General features: G+C 37.0%; 2 protein-coding genes across 6 annotated transcripts in view; one reads left to right on the forward strand and one right to left on the reverse strand.

Annotated features, from left to right (window-relative positions):
• The window catches only part of LOC107563181 (rho GTPase-activating protein 15-like), a 41,466-nt gene extending 40,241 nt beyond the window's left edge, over positions 1-1,225 (forward strand). The window contains exon 14 of the mRNA XM_016247981.1: positions 924-1,225. Coding sequence (XP_016103467.1) covers positions 924-1,107 — 184 coding nt within the window. The 3' untranslated portion in view covers positions 1,108-1,225. The remainder of the gene's footprint in view (positions 1-923) is intronic.
• Positions 1,226-7,086: 5,861 nt separating this feature from the next.
• Positions 7,087-18,723, reverse strand: part of LOC107563182 (glycosyltransferase-like domain-containing protein 1) — a 48,691-nt gene continuing 37,054 nt past the window's right edge. The window contains exons 7-13 of one of the 5 annotated variants that reach the window (XM_016247984.1): positions 16,001-16,110; positions 15,061-15,205; positions 11,443-11,513; positions 11,045-11,136; positions 9,706-10,342; positions 8,891-8,972; positions 7,087-7,102 (exon numbers count right to left, since the gene is read on the reverse strand). In XM_016247984.1, coding sequence (XP_016103470.1) covers positions 10,241-10,342; positions 11,045-11,136; positions 11,443-11,513; positions 15,061-15,205; positions 16,001-16,110 — 520 coding nt within the window. In that variant the 3' untranslated portion in view covers positions 7,087-7,102; positions 8,891-8,972; positions 9,706-10,240. Of the gene's footprint in view, positions 7,103-8,582; positions 8,973-9,705; positions 10,343-11,044; positions 11,137-11,442; positions 11,514-15,060; positions 15,206-16,000; positions 16,111-18,723 lie in introns of those variants that run through there. The other 4 variants (XM_016247987.1, XM_016247986.1, XM_016247985.1 and 1 more) reach the window with 4 other exon arrangements.

Raw genomic sequence — 18,723 nt, forward strand, 5'->3', positions numbered from 1 at the left:
CAGGATCCTTACATCATAGTGCGCTAATTAGGTTAAAATGCTCATGGCAGGACAAGCGTCTAGCTGTGATGTACAGGGGAAACGAAATGGCCGAAGTTAATTATACACATTAATGGGGAATTATTGAGTACACTTGGCCTGCCTCTTAAGTTGTGTTTCTCAGCTGAAATGGCTTCCCAAAATTCCAATAACACACATGCGGAGGGACGTCACATGTAACGCAATCATTACCTCTTTTGGAGCCGAACGTGTCTTGCTGTGGAAGTACTTTGACAACAACAGGGATTATAGATTGTTGAATAGTGTCGCATAATTGTAGACCATTATTTTGAAATATATGACCATAAATGTAGATGGCACAGGACGTCGATTACACTACGGTACAATATACGTGAGTGCAGTAACTCCAGCACACTCCTAATCAGTACCTTTCACAACTGGGCCTCGGTAAAACCATACAAAGTCTGCTTCTAAATGTTAAGCCTGCTTCCCACCTCTTAGTCAGGATCCTGTTGACAACTTGGAAGGAAGCCCTCCACCACAATCCCTCCCTCCCTTTCTAGGCCTCAACCCATAACAGAGCCAGAGGGCTCCAATCTGCTCCTTCTAAGAGTCCTCCAATACCCCAGTATTGATTGTCTCTTTACCACAGCCAAACCTCAGCTCACAGAGATTCCACTAAAAGTGCGCTTAGATGCCTCCAAAGACCAGGCACAAGTCCTCAAAAACACCCTGCCGATGGTCCGTCACCGACGATCTGAGTAGGTTTTTATGACAGGAAAAGTGCACACTTTAATGATTGTACTTGTACGCCGTAGTCAGTTCTTCCATTAGGGATTCTCACAAAAGGTTTTTTTTTTTAACTAAACTATTTTCATTGCTATTGTATTGCATCAATGATCTGGTGTTTTTCTGTTGTACAGAGTCTTGATGAAGTCACAGAAAAACTTGATGTCGACTCAGGGCATCAGCATTGTGTTTGGACCGACTCTCATGTGGCCCGAGTTTGAATCCGGAAACATGGAAGTCAATATGGTGTACCAGAATCAAATAGTGGAGTCCATTCTCATTGAATGCGTGGAGATCTTTGGACCGGAGGGCATGTAAAGTGACGGCATGTAAAGTATTCTGGAAAAATAGACTGAAAAAAAGACGTGTGTGCTGGCTGAATGTTAAGCTCATGTAAAATGATTTCTTGTGCCTGATGTTTTCATATTTTGCTTTGTAAAAAAAAAAAGGTTAACATAAAAAAAATTATAATTAAGTCACATTTATAAGTTTACATATAAACTTAGAATTTTATTTTTGTATAATGCAAATTTTATATTGCATCATGCCTCAAAACATCATTGACAAGATTGAAAAGCTGTATATTTGTAATGATATACATGGTAGTTTGTGACAGGGAAATAAAGCAGTTTTTGTAAAGGTGATTTGTACACTGATATTTTGTGAAGGATCATTTTATTTTGAAATAAATGTGCAATTTCTTTATTTTTTTTGGTCAAACATTTATTTGGTAGAAACCTGATACCAAACTGGATCTTGCACATGCAGTCTGTTGCAACAGGTATTTGCTTTGTATTGTATTGTGATCTTGTCTTGTGTATTGGCTGTTTTAATTTTAAGCAAAATTTGTAAATGTTTTTGTTTTTGAAAAAAGTAAAAAAACAAAAAAAAAACTAAAACATCTTATTTCTTGGCATCATCTGCATTGAGTTTTCTGCTCTTCTTCCTTCATGAACTGTCACTCTATGGGCACTTTGCATTGTCAGATAACGTACAGCATGATCACATCGGTTTCTAATCAAACTGCCAAAGTCCTCTCCAATTCTCAAACAGCAGTCTCTTTTTATTCGCTTCCCGCAGGCCAGTGCTGAGACTGTCTGCATGGAATGTGTTTTTAATTCCATCCCAGAGATAAGAGAGTCTGTAATTATGGGAAGAGCCATCCCTCCTTGTAGCATTTTTCCTGCATCAGATCCCTCATAGTTTGGCATCTCAAGCAGTAATGATGAAGGGGTACTGGAGGAACAGGAGGGCGACATAAACCAGATTTGCGGCTTGTGCATCTCTCTAAATCTCGACTGAAAATAATGCAGTGAAATGGGAGGCAGCTTTTGGTGACCTCTCTGGCACAGCTGTGCTTCACTCAGGGACCTTAACGAGTTCAGCAGGCCACCAAGACCTTCATTGCAGAAACCTTTGAAAAGATACACACATACTCGTTTTTTTCCCCTCCAACCACAAACAGTTTACAGAGAGCTTGGATCTTGTATTGAATGTGGTGGCTTAGTTTGTCATTCAGTTTTGACACCTAAAAAAGTTTCACATGCCAGACGGGCTCACTTGTCTCAATGCTAGACAAGAAAATCCAGAAATAAAAATAAGGAAATGCAGACAGATATGATTATGCCTCTAATGCAGATAGAGCTTTACCTTAAATCCATCCTGTGATTTGCACTGGTCTATTGGGAATGCAATTCTCTTTTAAATGACATTTGAATAACAAATACAAAAAAGGATATAATGCAGGTTTGATTTATTGTTTTTAATAATTCTATCTTTTAATTTTGATATTTTATATAGTTGATATAATTTATATATTTAAAATATATACATATATACAGTAAACCCAATTAGACATTCCTGTCTGTGGTTTTGTTGTGAAAAAACAAACAAACAAAAAAAATGGGACTAAAATCAAAATGTTTCATCAGAATTGGACAAATGTCATGATAGAGGTAGACCTCAGTGTTTTATTCCTTGGTCAAAAGTAGGCACTGAACATCAGATGCCCGAGCAGAGTTGAGAGGCCATGCTGTAAAGTTCATTCTTGCATTAAATGCTTCAAATAACAAGAAATCAAAATGTGTGGGTGGATGGACTGAAGTGGTAAGTAACCCAGGGGAGAATATTGGCAGATATTTGCTGTGTACATAAAGCGAACGCCCAGATTTATTCTGTGCTAGAGCCCATGGTCACATGACACTGGGCTTTGTGCAACACAGCTCACACTTTGAGAGCCATCGTACTGCAGGTGGTGCTTTGCTCATTAATATGTGCAAAATTAACGTCCCCCATCAAATTGGCTTGCGAAAAGGTGTGGTGCATTTTGAGTCTACAGAATGAGGTGTGAAGTGACTGAATCTAAAAAAGAAAAAATACAATAAATAAAAGTATTTATTTCAGTATTGTTGTTCAGATTGTTTGCTGTACAGATTTTGACCTTGCCAATATAAATAAAAAATCTATGCACTACCTTTCGGGGTAGTTTTTTTGTAACAAAAATATTAATTGCAATTTTAAATGTTTTCTATTTTAAAATGTAAATTATTCCTGTGATGGCAAAGCTGAATTTTCTGCTACCATTACTCCAGTCTTCAGTGTCACATGATCCTGCAGAAAACATTCGAATGTGCTGATTTGCTGCTCAAGAAACATTTGTGCATAATGCTTTCTTGCTAAATACAAAAAAAAACAAATTCTTACTGAACAAACTTTTAACTTGTAGTGTTTATATATATATATATATACAGTACAAGATGCTTCAAGAAACCTACCTGCGAAGCTGCAATACTGTGAAAAGGTGTAAAAATGCTGTACAGTATGGATGCTATCAAAAATAATGTCATAAATAGATTTTATCAATTAACTAAACTTAACTATTAACTCAAACCAACATTTATGTGACCAACCTTTGCGTTTAAAACAGCTTTTGTCCTCAGTGCACTTGCACAGTTTTTCAGGTAGCTTTGCAGGTAAGATTCTTGAAGCATCTTGGAGACGTTGCCACAGTTCTTCTGGATTTAGTCTGCTTCAGTTTTTTTCTGTTTCCTCATGTAATCCCAGACGGATTGGATGATGGTGAGATCAGATCTCTGTGTGGCGCACTGGCTGTCGTCAGACTCCTTGTGCATACAAACATCTCACTGCATTATTCCAATTAATGGCAAAAGCAATGTTTAGAAATGTAAACTGACACACTACAGCAAAATATAGAAATAACTGACTTAACCATTTTTTTGTTGGTGAAAATACAAATGGCCTAAGACTTTTGCACAGTAGTGTATATATATATGTGTGTGTGTGTGCCATCATGTTGGGGAACAAATAGCAACAAATTATTGGGTCTGCTACCATGCTAACCATTGTGACCAGTGTGAAGAGCTCCATTGACGCCATGCGGTTGGGCGAGGGGCGCACAAATCCGTTTGAAACTGTGGCCTTTATGTTTTCTCTACGTAAGCCAAGACGTTCCATGTCTAATGATTTCATGTAATAATGGAGACCACTGTGCTTTTCCGAAACCCGACAAACTCCCACACACCCCACCCCCACACTTTGTTTTCCCATCCCTCTTGGACAAGCTTCATGGAAACCAGCATCTTTGTAAGTCTGCAAAAAAAAAAAAGAGAGAGAGAGAGAGAGAGAGAGAGAGAGAGAGAGAGAGAGAGAGAAAGAAAAGCAAGAAAGGGCCCAAAAGTAAATGAAAGCATAACAATACAGTGTCCCTGTGAGATTCCTGCCATGTTCTAACCACCAGGCCCCATTAAAAAGAGCCTGGGCTCCTACAGAACATGGCAGCATATTGATAGCATATGACTGATTCACACAAGGACAAGTAGCCTACGTCTCTCTCTCTCTTTCTCTTATCCTTTTCCTCTGGTCTTCCTTTAAGATCAGGGATCAGGGCAATGTTATACAAACTCAGAGTGAAAAGATGAGAAGTATTCTACCTGTTATTTCAGCCAGGGCCTCCTTCTCATCCTGTGTTCAGAAATAAACAAATGATATAATCACACAACCGTACTGTACGACCACAAACAGTAGTACACCCCTCCCCCCTCCCCCCTGGTAATGGTATAATTGGACAGCGTGCCACAACATGAGCTGGTGTGAAAAAAAAAGACTAAAATAAATAAACTGCCATCAAGCAGCACAGCAAAAATAAAATAAGTCTTTTTTTAAGTACAGTCCATTTCTAACAAATCATTTACAAACCCTTACAGTATTTCCCTTACTTTAGAAAGTAAATTATTTAAAAATATAAGTATATCATTGTTATTATTGTTATTGGAATATTTATTCTGACAATTAGAATAAAAAAATCTAAATTATTCCAAAAATTTAGTAACACTTTATAATAAGTATACACTAATAAAGTACTTACAAATCATTAACAAACTATTAGTTAATAGTTAATTAATAGTTTATATACTGTGGTTAATACATTAATAGACTCTATACAAATAGTGAGTTCTTCATTCATTGTCACTATAATTACCACAATTATTGCTTTTTAATTAGCTCATAGTAAAGGAATTGTTGATCGGTAATATGGAGTGAATAGTTGTCACTTTAGATTAGGTCAAGGAAAATGGAAAAAATGTAATTAATAAAGTACTTTAAACCAACCTACCCCTAAACCTACCCATCAGAGAGAGAGAGAGAGATTTCTGTGAGCGGTAGGTTTAGGGGATGGGTTAAGTGACAGAATATAACAAAACAACAGAAATCTATTAATGTTGTATTAAAGTTTGTACAGTGTAAAAACCATTACGCTTACGGATATACTTTGTGTAAAAGTAAAGGTTGGTTTAAAGCACTTAATAACATTTTACCATTTTACGTGACCTAATCTAAAGTGAGAACTATTTATGGTTAATAAGTTAAAACATTATCTAACTCTTTACATATGATCTAACTAACCCTTTAAACCTGAGGTATCCTGCCGGTGGGACACCTCCCCCACGAAATAAATCATAATCAAATTACTAAGCAATCACTGAATGGAATAACACAAAATAGAAAAAATAAATACTAATATTTTTCAAAGCACTGCCTTGATCAACAAAAAATGGATATCATTTGAAAGCTTAGAGTCTGAACTTTACAATGCATGTAGCAATTTGATTAACTCCGAAGTAGTGTTGTTATTTGCTGATTTAAAAAAAAAGTTTTCATTAATTACAAAATGTTTTTTGTGCCATGTACTCTAATATGTCAAAGACATCATACAGCTCAGATAGTCATGTGCCATATGTCATTAGAAAGGTCTCATCAAGTAGAATAAAACAAGCATAATTGTTTGGCGCTTTAACTAAACTTGAGCAAGTTTTTGTACAAGAAGTCACCCCAGACCCATTTGAAAATAATATATGAATGCGGCATTTGTCACTTTATTGCTCGCAACTTCATAAAACAAACATGCTCAGATCATGGAAAATTTTGAGCAGATTCTCCTGATTAAAAATAGCCCAAACTCACTATATAACCCATCATTTATAACTAAATATATTCCTCATTAATTTATAACACACATAAAATTGACCAGGCAACATGTAGCTAAGCAAAAAAATAAAAGAAAAATAAATTAATAAATAAATAATACTAATAAAAAATAAACTAAAAATCAAAGGTAGGTTTCATGTGGCTTTTTCACTCGCAACTTCATGAAACATGCATAGTGATTTCACATCATTATTTGCAGAAAATTCTCCCAATTAAAAAGAATCCAACTCATCGTAATTCATTATATCTAAAGATATTCCTTATATTGTTATAAGACACATAAAACCGCTAAATAAAACAAATAAATGGCCATTTTCACGTGGCGTTTTTGTTCATAACCTCATGAAATATGCATAGATTGTGGAAAATGGCACATCATTATTTTTAGCCCAAACTCACCATAATCTATCATTTAGATCTAAAGATATTCATAGAGTTATAACACATAAAAACCCCAAAGGTGCATGTTATAACTTTCACATAGTTTTTACGCTAGTCATTTCACGAAACATCCTGATAGTACATCTGAAAATAGCACATCATTTACAGCAGATTCTCACGATTAAAATGAGTCCAAAATCAAAATAATCCATTGCATCTTTCGTGTGTATGATAACTAAACCCATGAACTGAATAAATCAGTTGGAGAGCTTTATTGAACACTTGGCAAGTACAATGTAAAAGCCATCATGTTTCTGTCTATTCTGTCTTTTTTTATATAAATAGGTACCATTTTAAAGCATCCAACCATTTTGATCAACTCTTAACGAGTCCCTCTAAACCGGAGTGAATCACCGGCAGGTGCCACCTAGCGAAGAAAAAAAAATCATATTTTTCAGAACCACTGCCTTGAGCAACACAAAATAGATGAACTTTACAATTCCAAATAGCTTACTGTAACTTTTGATTACTTCATGATTTCACCACAAAATTTAATTCACATACAGCTCTCGTCTTTAAGAGTGTTACGGGGCTGACGAGACGTGAGACGTGCGGATCCATGTGCAAATTTTATTGTGGAGAAGACAGAGACGTGGTCAAAACAGGCATGGGTCAGATAGAGGCAGACAGGTATATGGTGGGCAAAACACAAGAATAGTCCTAGGGCTAGCGCAGGTCGACGATCGGCAGACAGAATCAAAAAGGGCAAGACAAAAGGGGTGAATCCAGGGAACCAGGCGAAGATCAGAAACCGAGAAGGCTAAGGCTAAGGCTAAGGCTAAGGGTAAGGAAAATGACAAGGGCTAAGGCAAATGGCTAGGGCTAAGGCAAATGGCTAGGGCTAAATGGGAAATGTAGTCCGGGGTGATGTGCAACAGTGTGTAGTGCGAGAGTCAATGAATTGGAAAGTTCATGAACCGGATTCGTGACAAAGAGTAAGAGTTTTATTCCTACCTTATTTCTTTCCTGAGATATTAAATGTCAAATAAGAAAGATATGAAAAATTTTATCACCTATATCTCAGCATGAGAATGTCCAAATGTAAAGACCCCCCCCCCCCCCGCCAAAAAGATTTTTTCCCTCTACCTTATTTCTTTCTTGAGATATTGAATGTCAAATAAGAAAGATATGAAAAATTTCCCTTGAGCACACTAATTTTCATTTTGCAAATGATTTGTAAGCAATTTATTAGTGTGTACTTATTATAAAGTGTTAATTCTTTTAGACGCTAAAAATGACATTTAACGCATAAGAACTTCAATCTAGTGAAATAGCCCAAAAATAAAGCGTCAGATATTACAGGTGCTAGTAAGTACAAAAAAAGTTCAGTTGAACAAAAGTTGAACAAAAAAAGAAAAATATGCTTCTGGCTTAGAAGGTTGAAATTAGATTATTCCCATTATTAAACAATAATTAGAAAAAAAAATTGCAATACATTATTAATACATATAAAAAAAAACAAATCCTTCCTAATTTGGTGACAGCCATGCTCAAACTGTACTGTGACCACTAATTTTTGCTCAAGTCAGAACTTGAGGGTTCTCATTAAAGTGCCATTTCCATTTCCCATTTCCTAAATCCTTTTGCTGGTTTCAGAGGAGGCTGTGATGATTCTGTGTCGTTTCGTTTGCAGTTGCTGCTCTAAATTCTGTTCTGGTTACAGCAACGAACTTAGAAATGACAGAGTATTCAAGTATCTAATAATTGATAACATTATCTGATAACGTTCAAAGGTCTGAATATCATATTTAACCCCAAAGCTGATCTTAAACAGACGAGTATTTATATCCGAAGCTATATCAGATCAAATTCACTTTAGTGATTCCCCTGTCAAATATTAAAATATCTACAAATTTAGTCATGTAATGTGAATGGCCGCTTTCCAAGCTCTGTGCTACGCCAGTGGGACACCAAACATGAAAAAATAAGAATACTGCACAAGTCTTAATCCCATTTGTTTTGCCACTGAATTTGGCCAGCATTAAATTAGCTTCATATCCCTAGAACACCATCAGTGAGAAAACAGCAACAGGCCAATGAAATGGTTTAATGTGCACTGAGTTTTATAGAGGTTGCTATTAACTTTTTATATGTGGGGTGACATTTTGTGCCGAAACGGTAGGTTATAGGCTTTATGGCGTCATTAGGTCCTGACCTTGGGTCGGCCCGGAGTAGATGGCAAATTTATCTGACATTGCCGGATGAGGTGGAAACAGGTCAATCGCATCCATCTGCTCCTTATAAATAACACAAGGATGAACAAAAACAGGCAAATCATAAGTGATAATGCTTTGATAACTCGCAATAAATATCATACACTCTTAAAAATAAAGGTGCTTCATGATGCCATAGAAGAACCATTTTTGGTTCCACAAAGAACCATTCAGTCAAAGGTTCTTTAAAGAACCTTTGACTGAATGGTTCTTTGTGGAACCAAAAATGGTTCTTCTATGGCATCACTTGAAGAACCATTTGAAGCACCTTTATTTTTAAGAGTGTACGGCGCACAAAAGTATCTCACTGACCCCCTAAAATATGAAATACATTACAGATGGAGGTAGGATATTAGGACTATTTTTCTATGAGCTGTAAAGGAAGCACCACTACTTAATGAGGAGTAATGAGACTAATCTTGGATGCATGTGAGAAGACGGCGACATGATTATATTTGAGCCTTTAATTCGAATCCTCCGTCCGGCGCACCTGAATAATCGATGCATCTGAAATAACAATGGCAGTCTGCAGCTTTATTGAGAGAATGCTTGATAGGAGGAATCCTTCAATAACTCTTGCAATAAAAGTCAGGCCACTTTTAATATCACATATGTTGGCAGGCCTGAAGTTGGCCTTATGATTATGGCATTGCTGTGATATGAAAGCAGACACTTACATCTTTACGGAAAATCTGACAGGCCATTGCTAGTTTGCCCATATTTTATATTTTGCAAAAACATATAAATAGCTAGTTACCATGCCCCCTTAATTACGCAGTGGGTTCCCGGTTGCAACGTACAGCCAGATCTAGGACGCAAGGAAAATAAAAGAACCATATTTAGATTCAACCACAGTCCTGGGGAAGCCTTGCATCAACTTTTACTGAGCCTCGGTGGACTTTGTCACAACCTGGCAACCTCAGGTGGAGCAAGAGCCCACAACGTTTCAAGCCACAACTTGGCTGCCGCTCTGTCGGAGTGGGAACCGAAGACTCCAGAATTCCAGGCTGGAGTCCTCCGGCACAAAGGATAAAAATGGATATGAACCGAAATATGAGGTGGGCCCGCCTAGGCCCAACACGAAAGCGGTTTCAGGTTTTTTGATTGTTTATTTTTACTTTGTTCTTTTTTCCATTAACCACAAATATAAAATAGTTTTTTTCCGCCACATGAGAACATTAAAATCGCATATACATGTTTTTCTTAAATAATAGCAGAGGTTTTTCCGGGTCATAAACTCTCTTTCACAATGAGGCTGGATTTTAAATCATAATGTATTTCTTGGGGTCACATCATGACATTTGCTCGTCTGTTAACTTCCTGTCACTTGCGGCTCCCAGGAGAGATCTGAAACTGTCCCCCAGAGTGTCCCAGGAGAAAGCACTGAGGTTCACCTAGGGAAAAGAGAGACAAGAGAATAAAGGGGAAAGAAATGGAAAGAACAGAGAACAGTGAAAATGTTATGACGGAATTGGAATTTTATTGTTTTATAATTAGTTAAGCAGTTTCTCTCACATGGGTATGCTTGAGAATGCAGATCTTAATCATTTCATAATTTTTGTCCAATTTTACCTTGGACATCAAGTGGGACCCAAACCAGTGAAAAGAAACAACAACAACTATAAATCAAACATTTAAATGTATTTATTAAATTATATTAGAATTATGTATTGTGTATATTTATTAAGTCAATAATTCACATTGTGGTTGGCATACTGTGTGTAAACAATGTCAAACCATATTTAGCGTAGCCTGTTTCTTTCTCTTCTTTGTTTTTTTGCATTAAAACTTCTACAGTATATGTGGCAAATTTGCATCAAAATACAGTGGATGCATGACCTTTGACCTCAACAACAAAAGTTCATTTGAAAACTAAGACTATTTAGCTAACTGTGCTAACACTTTTGCATGTAGCATTGCTTTTTTCTCTTAGAACAGACTTGCGACCCACCAGTTGTATGTAGTTTCCTTGATGAATGTTTATTCATGTACAGTCACAGAATTTTATGACTAAAAATCACTAAAATTTATGACTAGAATTATCTGTAGAAGTCTTTGCGCTTGATTTGATTCCCAGCTAAATTAACATTATTTACCTGAGTAACATGTTGTCTGACTAACTGTGGACGCTTGCAGAAGTCTTGTAGTCTTTTACACAGCTGTTCAGGTGTTGAATACAGATATGTTGCTACAAGAGGAAAATACATATTTGATAAGTCAGAAACCTCAAAGAGCAGAAGAGATCGCAGGCACTTTCAGCATTAAAAATTCAGCTGACACCATGCTGCGTGATGCTGTACATTATTGAACTGTGGTTATATTTATTTATTTATATAAAAATGCCAGAATAGTTTATGGCAAATTCTTCAATTGTGCTTTAAGATGAATAAGTCATTAAATACAGAAGTTGAACATAGCAGCTTTGCCTGTGACAATCATCTTCTTTTGCAAATTAAATTGATGAAAATGAAAGAATTTAAAAAAATTTTTTTACCAGGGAATATTTCAGGATATACCAAAGCCCTCGGACAGAGGGGGTAACAGCCACAATGGACTGCTTCTAACCTAAAAGAGAAGAATTATGTTATATAAGATTCAGTTTCATAGTGCATCAGAACTCTATTGACCAAATGTATGGAGATGAAATGGCTGCATTTCCCCAATTAGCAATTTCTGAAACGGCACCATAGAAGTTCGGTGCAATGAAGCTGACAACAAACAAAAACAGTTGCCAGTACTGAAGAGAGCCATCATAACTGGCTGAGGGAAGGTTATTTTTCCTCTTTACTTACCACCCACCAGATGAAGCGGCACCTTGGACTACACCTTGATCAATATGAACCTTTATACATAGCAGATCAAAGCCTTTCAAATCATTTTACTAATTCAAATACCTAATGAACTCTGGTAATGATACTTCATAACTATGGCATAGTTTTACTCATGCTTTCAGTTCATCAAATAGTTCAATCTAGGGCAAACTTTGCTCCCAACTGATTCAACTCATTTGAACCCCTATTGCTGGCAGTGGAAATGACCGGCTGTTTAAATATTTTGTAGAATGAGTATTAATATTTAATGAGTCTATCCATCTCTCCCTTCACCATCAGATCCTCATCTAATTTCCCATGCTAAAACCATGCATATTTTAATATCCGATTAGCCATCTGCCATTCACTGCTGAAATTTCAAAATTCTGATTGAGCAATGGGACACATCTCCTCAAACAATCCTGTGGATTTGTGAAACGTCTCAGAATCGCAAAGCTGTGTTTCAAAGTGGTTTGTATTCTTACATATTTAATGGTCGCTCACAGAATGCTAATGTTAAACCTTCAGAACTGTGGCATAGGAAAACAAAGAATACATAATTCTCTTTAGTTTTTTTTCGTTGAGCGCAGTAATCATGGATCAGGGAGTTTTGGTTTAAGGTGGGCAACATGTCGGACTTGCTGAATCCTAACCTATTAAGGGGCAGTTCACATGCTTTCTTGCATCTGTCTGCAGCTTTGTTTAAATGTTTTCTATATGAACATGCGATAAATGGCTTTATTTAAAAAATAAATCTTTATATTTGAGATGGCGTGTTAAGTTAAAAGTAGTTCCACTTTTAAAAACGGATCTTGACACCCCTGTATTCTGATTAATCTAGTCATCACCAGCCAGCAGATACATGCTAAAACAGTCCAATGCATTTTCTATTCACACCAAAGCAATAAAACATGAACTTTTATTCACATTTCTTTAATCCAACAAATTATAAACCAGTTGAAAAAAAAAGAACACATCGCCTTGCTATAATTTCTCTACAAAGGAAAAAGCAAAATAAAAGCACAACAGTCACCGTCCTTGAGCAAACACCAGACAGTGAAGGTTTAGTGTAGAATTACTTACTCTGCAACGTCAACATCCCCTTCCCTGATCAAATTCACTGTGAACACAGTAAATCAAAGTCGCTCGGCTGGAGTCTGTGACAGCCCGTCATATGAAACTGATTAAGGTCAGTTCCGTGTCAATGCAGTTAATGTGTTAGTGTGCAAATGCTTATCAGGCTTTTCATCTCAAATATAATTAGGTGATCATTCTGCTTGGCTGCCTTACTGTTTTTCTGGAGGGCACGGATGGGCGTCTGCTGACAATTAATCAGATTAGGCTAATTTCCACAATAACGAGGACAGAACACGGTGGAGAATAGTCCCTTTGCGTGGCACGGAGCTGACCAATGAGAAGCAAGGACAGATCGGCGAAAGCATTTGAGCAGGTGATTCGAGTTTTGGGGTCTTACGGCCTCTTTCTCATGTTATCAGTTACTTTGTAGCAAAATTGATTTAGAAAGTGGATGTTTCTTCAACTTCGGGCAGTTTTATGTTTCAGGGTGTCGATTTTTAGTAAAACTAACAGATTTCAACTTCTTTTTTGTTATATGAAGGCCATATTAAGTCTCGGAAACTTTTTATCACGTTTTTTTTTCTACTTTTCAAATGTATTATGTCTTTGAGATTTCAAATGTATTACGGCTTTGAGAGTAAAAAACAACATACACAAACAAAACCAAATTAAACCCTGCGGCTCGTGACGATACATTGATGTGTAAAGACACAAAACGATCAGTCTGTGCAAGAAACTGAACAGTATTTATATAGTTTTTTACCTCTGATGTTCGAACTGCTCGAACTGTCCTGAACGGCGGTGCGTCCTCCTGAGCGCGTTCTTAACAGCAGGTGCGTGAGGCATCTTCTTCTTCTTGCTTTACGGCAGATCGCAGTCTTATAAGTGCATTACCACCACCTATCTCTCAAATGGAGAACGCGTTCAGGAGGATGCGCCGCCGTTCAGGACAGTTCGGACATCAGAGGTAAAAAAACGATATAAATACTGTTCAGTTTCTTGCACAGACGGATCGTTTTGTGTCTTTACACAAAAAAAGTAAAGTTTTGCCGCAGGGTTTAACTTGGTTTTGTTTGTGTATGTTTTTTTTTTACTCTCAAAGCTGTGATTCCCATTCACCTCCATTATAAGACTGACAGACTGCAACGGTTTGTGTTAAAAATCTTTGTTTGTGTTCTACTGAAGAAACAAAGTCACCTACATCTTGGATGCCCTGGGGGTAAGCAAATAAACATAAAATTTTCATTTTTGGGTGAACTATCCCTTTAAGGAAACATCCTAGCATTAACTACCCTTATTCAGCTAAATTCAAATGAGAAGTTTTTTTGGAAGTTAAACATTATTAAGAAAAGCCGACAGCAGGTGTTTGATCAGTGTTTGAACTCACACATCGCCTGAGGACATAAACGTAAAACACACACAGCTGAGGAGTCTCCTTATTCCTCCTCTCCATTGGACTTTGATCTAATGAAATCGAGAACAACCTCAGCAGTATGTAGTAAAAGTCCCAGAGGGAACACGAGTCTAAACCATTACCTTGCAAAGCAAAGGATGTTTCCATCCAATCGATATCACAGCCCAGAAAATGTATCAATGCTGTCATCTAATTAGAATGTATACATTTAGTGTACAGAACAAGGATGACTGAATTCCCCAGTGTAGAATGAGCCCTTGCTAGTGCACTTTGGATCAGTGCTACCTTGCATTATCAAACAAACTCTTCAAAAGTCAAGCACAGGTGACTGAAGATATTGATCCGGGCGATGCTCAACACATCAAGGGTGGTGCTTTCAAAAACACATGCGGTACCCTCCCGACTGTGAAACACCCCCAGAACGAGAGGACAGGCCTCTGGGATCGAAAGCAACCTTTCAATTAAGCCATGAACTTTTCTGGGCATGTTTGGGCTTTGGAGAATTGCATGCTCAAGGTAATCTTCACATTTTGTGTTAAAATGTGACATGTTGGAACAGTCTTTCTGTATTAGCTATGATTTTGTATTTTTCCACAAAACGAAACAAAGTTACAAAGAAGTTACTATGAATTCTGTGGTAATTTACTGATATGAATGACTATATTCACCAAAACTGACACGTTTTTTTTTTTTTCATTAAAATTTCATGAAAATAGCAAACGACACATGCCAATAAACATAAATAAACCATTGTGGTGACTTTCTGTTTGGAGAGAACATATTTCTGTGAGAGACAGCAGATGAAACTCACATTGCTACTCCGAAAAACTCGTGCTTGGCCGTGGAAACGACGACATCTGCTTGGCACAGCGCTTTGAGGTAATCTTCCTTACTGGGCATGAAACCCCAGTGCTGGATGTGGTCAACCAACTGTTCTTTGGCTTCTAGAAAGATGTCTATAGTGGGAAGGAACAGAGAAAGGGACAGAAGCCTCAATATCGATGTGTAGTAATTAGCGGAGAGAGGGATGTTTAAACTTTTGGTCATATTTTGCGAGGAGATAAAATAAGCAAGGTCATCATACATTTGGACATAAAACGGAGAAGGGCACAAATAATCAATAATGTGATTCTGTTAGCAAAATCAGAATAGATTAAAACCGTTTCAGTGTGATTGCCTTCCGAGCAATCGTAAACATAATTTCATAACATGAGCAACCTTTACGATCTGTTTATTTCTTTTGGTCATGCAGCTGTTTATGCCGTGATAAAAGTTTGCATCTCAATATAAGAGATTGTGTTTCCTGTAAGTCTCGCTTTGGCAGCGCTAGAGTGTGTGGGTACATAAATGAAATGAACACAATGCCATAAATACTCAAGACTGTCCGAAAGATATTAAAACATAATTGTCCACTAATGGGGAGTGTATTTTGCCAATGAAAATGTTGCCTGTGTGCAATAAACAGACGATCTTTGAACCTAAAGCTTACTTAACAAATGTGTTTCAAAGTTAAACGTAATTACATTTGTGCATGACATCAGAGGTGTCAAACAACTAAATCATTATGTGAAAATAACAGAAAGGCAAGTAAATAATAAAAAAATAAGCAAGCAGAACAAATAAGAAGAAAAAAATATATAGCTAACTAACCGGAACATTTTGTCTGAAACAAACTGTTGTATAACAGTAATATCACATTATAATTGTTTAATTATGTCCCCAGTCCCTAATCCGTACAGCACATGATGTACCTGGAACATCAGTGAAGGTCTCTCCCAGGACAGAAACTTCAAAGCTCAGCTGTTGTTCTTTGAGTTTCAGTAAGGTCTGGAAGAACAGCTGTGGGTCTTTGTCATGTTCCCTTTAGCCAGAAAGAGACACAGCAGAAACAAAACACTGACTATTTCACATTTGGAAGCAGTAACAGTTACTCATTAATTAATAACAGGAAAAATATTACCAAAAGAGATTTCAAAAATAAAGTGTAGAAAATAAAAAAATCACTACCTGTCATATTAGCATTAACATTTAATCATATAGTTTTATCCAAAGTGCTTTACAAACGATGAACTTCACAAGCCATTTCATACACGAGTCAACAATATGCACAGTATGTCAATACCAAGTGAGCACAAGTTAAAATGCAATTTAAGAAAAAAATATATATTTATCATAAAATCGCAAGGCTTTTATGAACATAATACACAATTTTAAAGTGAGGTTGACTGTATAGAGAGTTTTATTTAATAAGTGAATTTTAACTGTGACAAAAGTGGAACAAGTCTCTTTATTTAATTTATCCATTTTTTCTTTTGCAACCAAATATATGCACCCAGATTTTGTAGACAGGAGCCCATTTCAATTTTTCTTCATGACCTTCAACTTTTGTATGTTTGCCCATATGTTTGGATGTGGAAATGATATAAAACATACTGAGAAAAGGTAAACATCTGTGATGTGATAAAGCAATCTCTGATGAAATTTCAGTGTTTGACATTCAATTTTGACTTCTCAGAAACATGTATACAACTGGACACGCTAATACAATTACTTATATTTGAGGTGTGTGGTAAGAGTTCTGAAAGTTCCTCTTCAAATCACAGCTCGTATACCTTAATTACACATCTGAAGCTGAGGCCACATGTTCTGTCACTGTGATGCAGCCAGGCCGCTGATTGCTGGTGTGCTTCCATTAAAGTTCTGAGCTCAGCCAAGAAATCTGGTGAGCAGCTTCACAGCGATCACTGGCAATGCTTCATTACCTCAAAAATAGTTCACTCTGAAGTCTGAAGTGTGCCTTTAAATCCAAGGCACACTTTACAGGTTTTAGTAAGATTAAATTAGGAGTACTTCAAAGAATGTTTTATTAAATGCTATTTCAATTTTATTTCGTTCTATGAGAAGCTGAGTGAGTTTTCTTGCCCAGTCATTTGTATAAAATAAAAATAATTTGTATTGTTTATCTTTAATAAAATAAAATAATTTATATCGTTGAGTTTCATGATTATTATAGGTTTTTAAAAAGTGTCTCAAATGTTAGAGCAAAAATAACACACTTTCCAAAAATCAACTGCTTTTAATTCTATCAATGACCAAAATCTTTCTATTTAAAAAAGGTGCACAAACTGTGAGACAATTCTATTCTGCAGTCAAAAAGACTAGCATAGCTAACCTACATGCTAACAACACATCTGATGAAAAAGCTTCCCTCTGAATACCCTCTGAATACAACGACCCTTAAAGAGATACTCCACCCCAAAATGAAAATGTTGTCATTAATCACTCCAATGTCGTTCCAAACCTCTAAAAGCTTTGTTCGTCTTCGGAACACAATTTAAGATATTTTGGACGAAAACCGGGAGGCCTGTGACTGTCCCATTGACTGCCGAGTAAATTACACTGCAAGGTCCAGAAAAGTATGAAAGACATCTTCAGAATAGTCAATCTGCCTTCAGTGGTTCAACTGTAACGTTATGAAACGACGAGAATACTTTTTTTACGCGAAGAAAACAAAAATAATGACTTTATCCAACAATTCGTCTCCTCTGTGTCTCTCCTCATCACCATAGCGCCATTTTGGGGAATATCCACTGAACGCAAGCAGCATACGCTCTTCTGTGTCAGCCGCGCTGCACGGATGCGCTGTTTACGTTCAAATCAAAGCAGAAAATGTATCCTTGTGTCACGGCTGACACAGAATAGCATACGCTGCTTGCGTTCAGCGTATATTCTCCAAAATAGCACTACGGTGATGCGGAGAGACACAGAAGAGACAAATTGTTGAATAAAGTCGTTAATTTTTGTTTTCTTTGCATACAAAAAGTATTCTCGTCGCTTCATAACGTTACGGTTGAACCACTGATGGCAGATAGACTATTCTGACGATGTCTCATATTTTTCTGGACCTTGAAAGTGTAATTTACTTGGCAGTCAATCGGGCAGTCACAAGACTCCCGGTTTTTATCAAGAATATATTAAATTGTGTTCTGAAGATGAACGAAGCTTTTACGGGTTTGGAACGACATGGGAGTGATTAATGACAAAATTTTCATTTTGGGGTGTAGTATTCCTTTAAGGGTATTCAGAGGGCAGCTTCCCTTTAATGCACAGATTTGAAATATGCACAGATTTGAAATCCTTCTCTTTGGCCCAAAGTGTGCGCCTGAAGTCCTTTCAAAACCCTGACAGCCGACTGGTGAATGCAGCTCATCCTCTTGATAAAGCGGAGGTATGTTACCGAACAACGGCCTTACAGAGCTCATACATGTCGCACACAAATCTCTGAGCACGTCAGCACTGCCATTCTGTATACTGTCTGAGGAAGAGCTCTCTTCACAAAACTGACGATGTTGAAGGTCAAAAACAATTACCGGGGCAGAAGCGCTTTGACAAAAGACACCTCCCACTTGGGTGGGATCTCCTTAGATGAGGTATTAGTGAGGGCTTATTTCCTCTCATTTCCGGTTCTTTTATG

Source organism: Sinocyclocheilus grahami, unplaced genomic scaffold (assembly GCF_001515645.1).
Source record: "Sinocyclocheilus grahami isolate Dianchi unplaced genomic scaffold, SAMN03320097.WGS_v1.1 scaffold860.1, whole genome shotgun sequence".
NCBI lineage: Eukaryota > Metazoa > Chordata > Actinopteri > Cypriniformes > Cyprinidae > Sinocyclocheilus > Sinocyclocheilus grahami.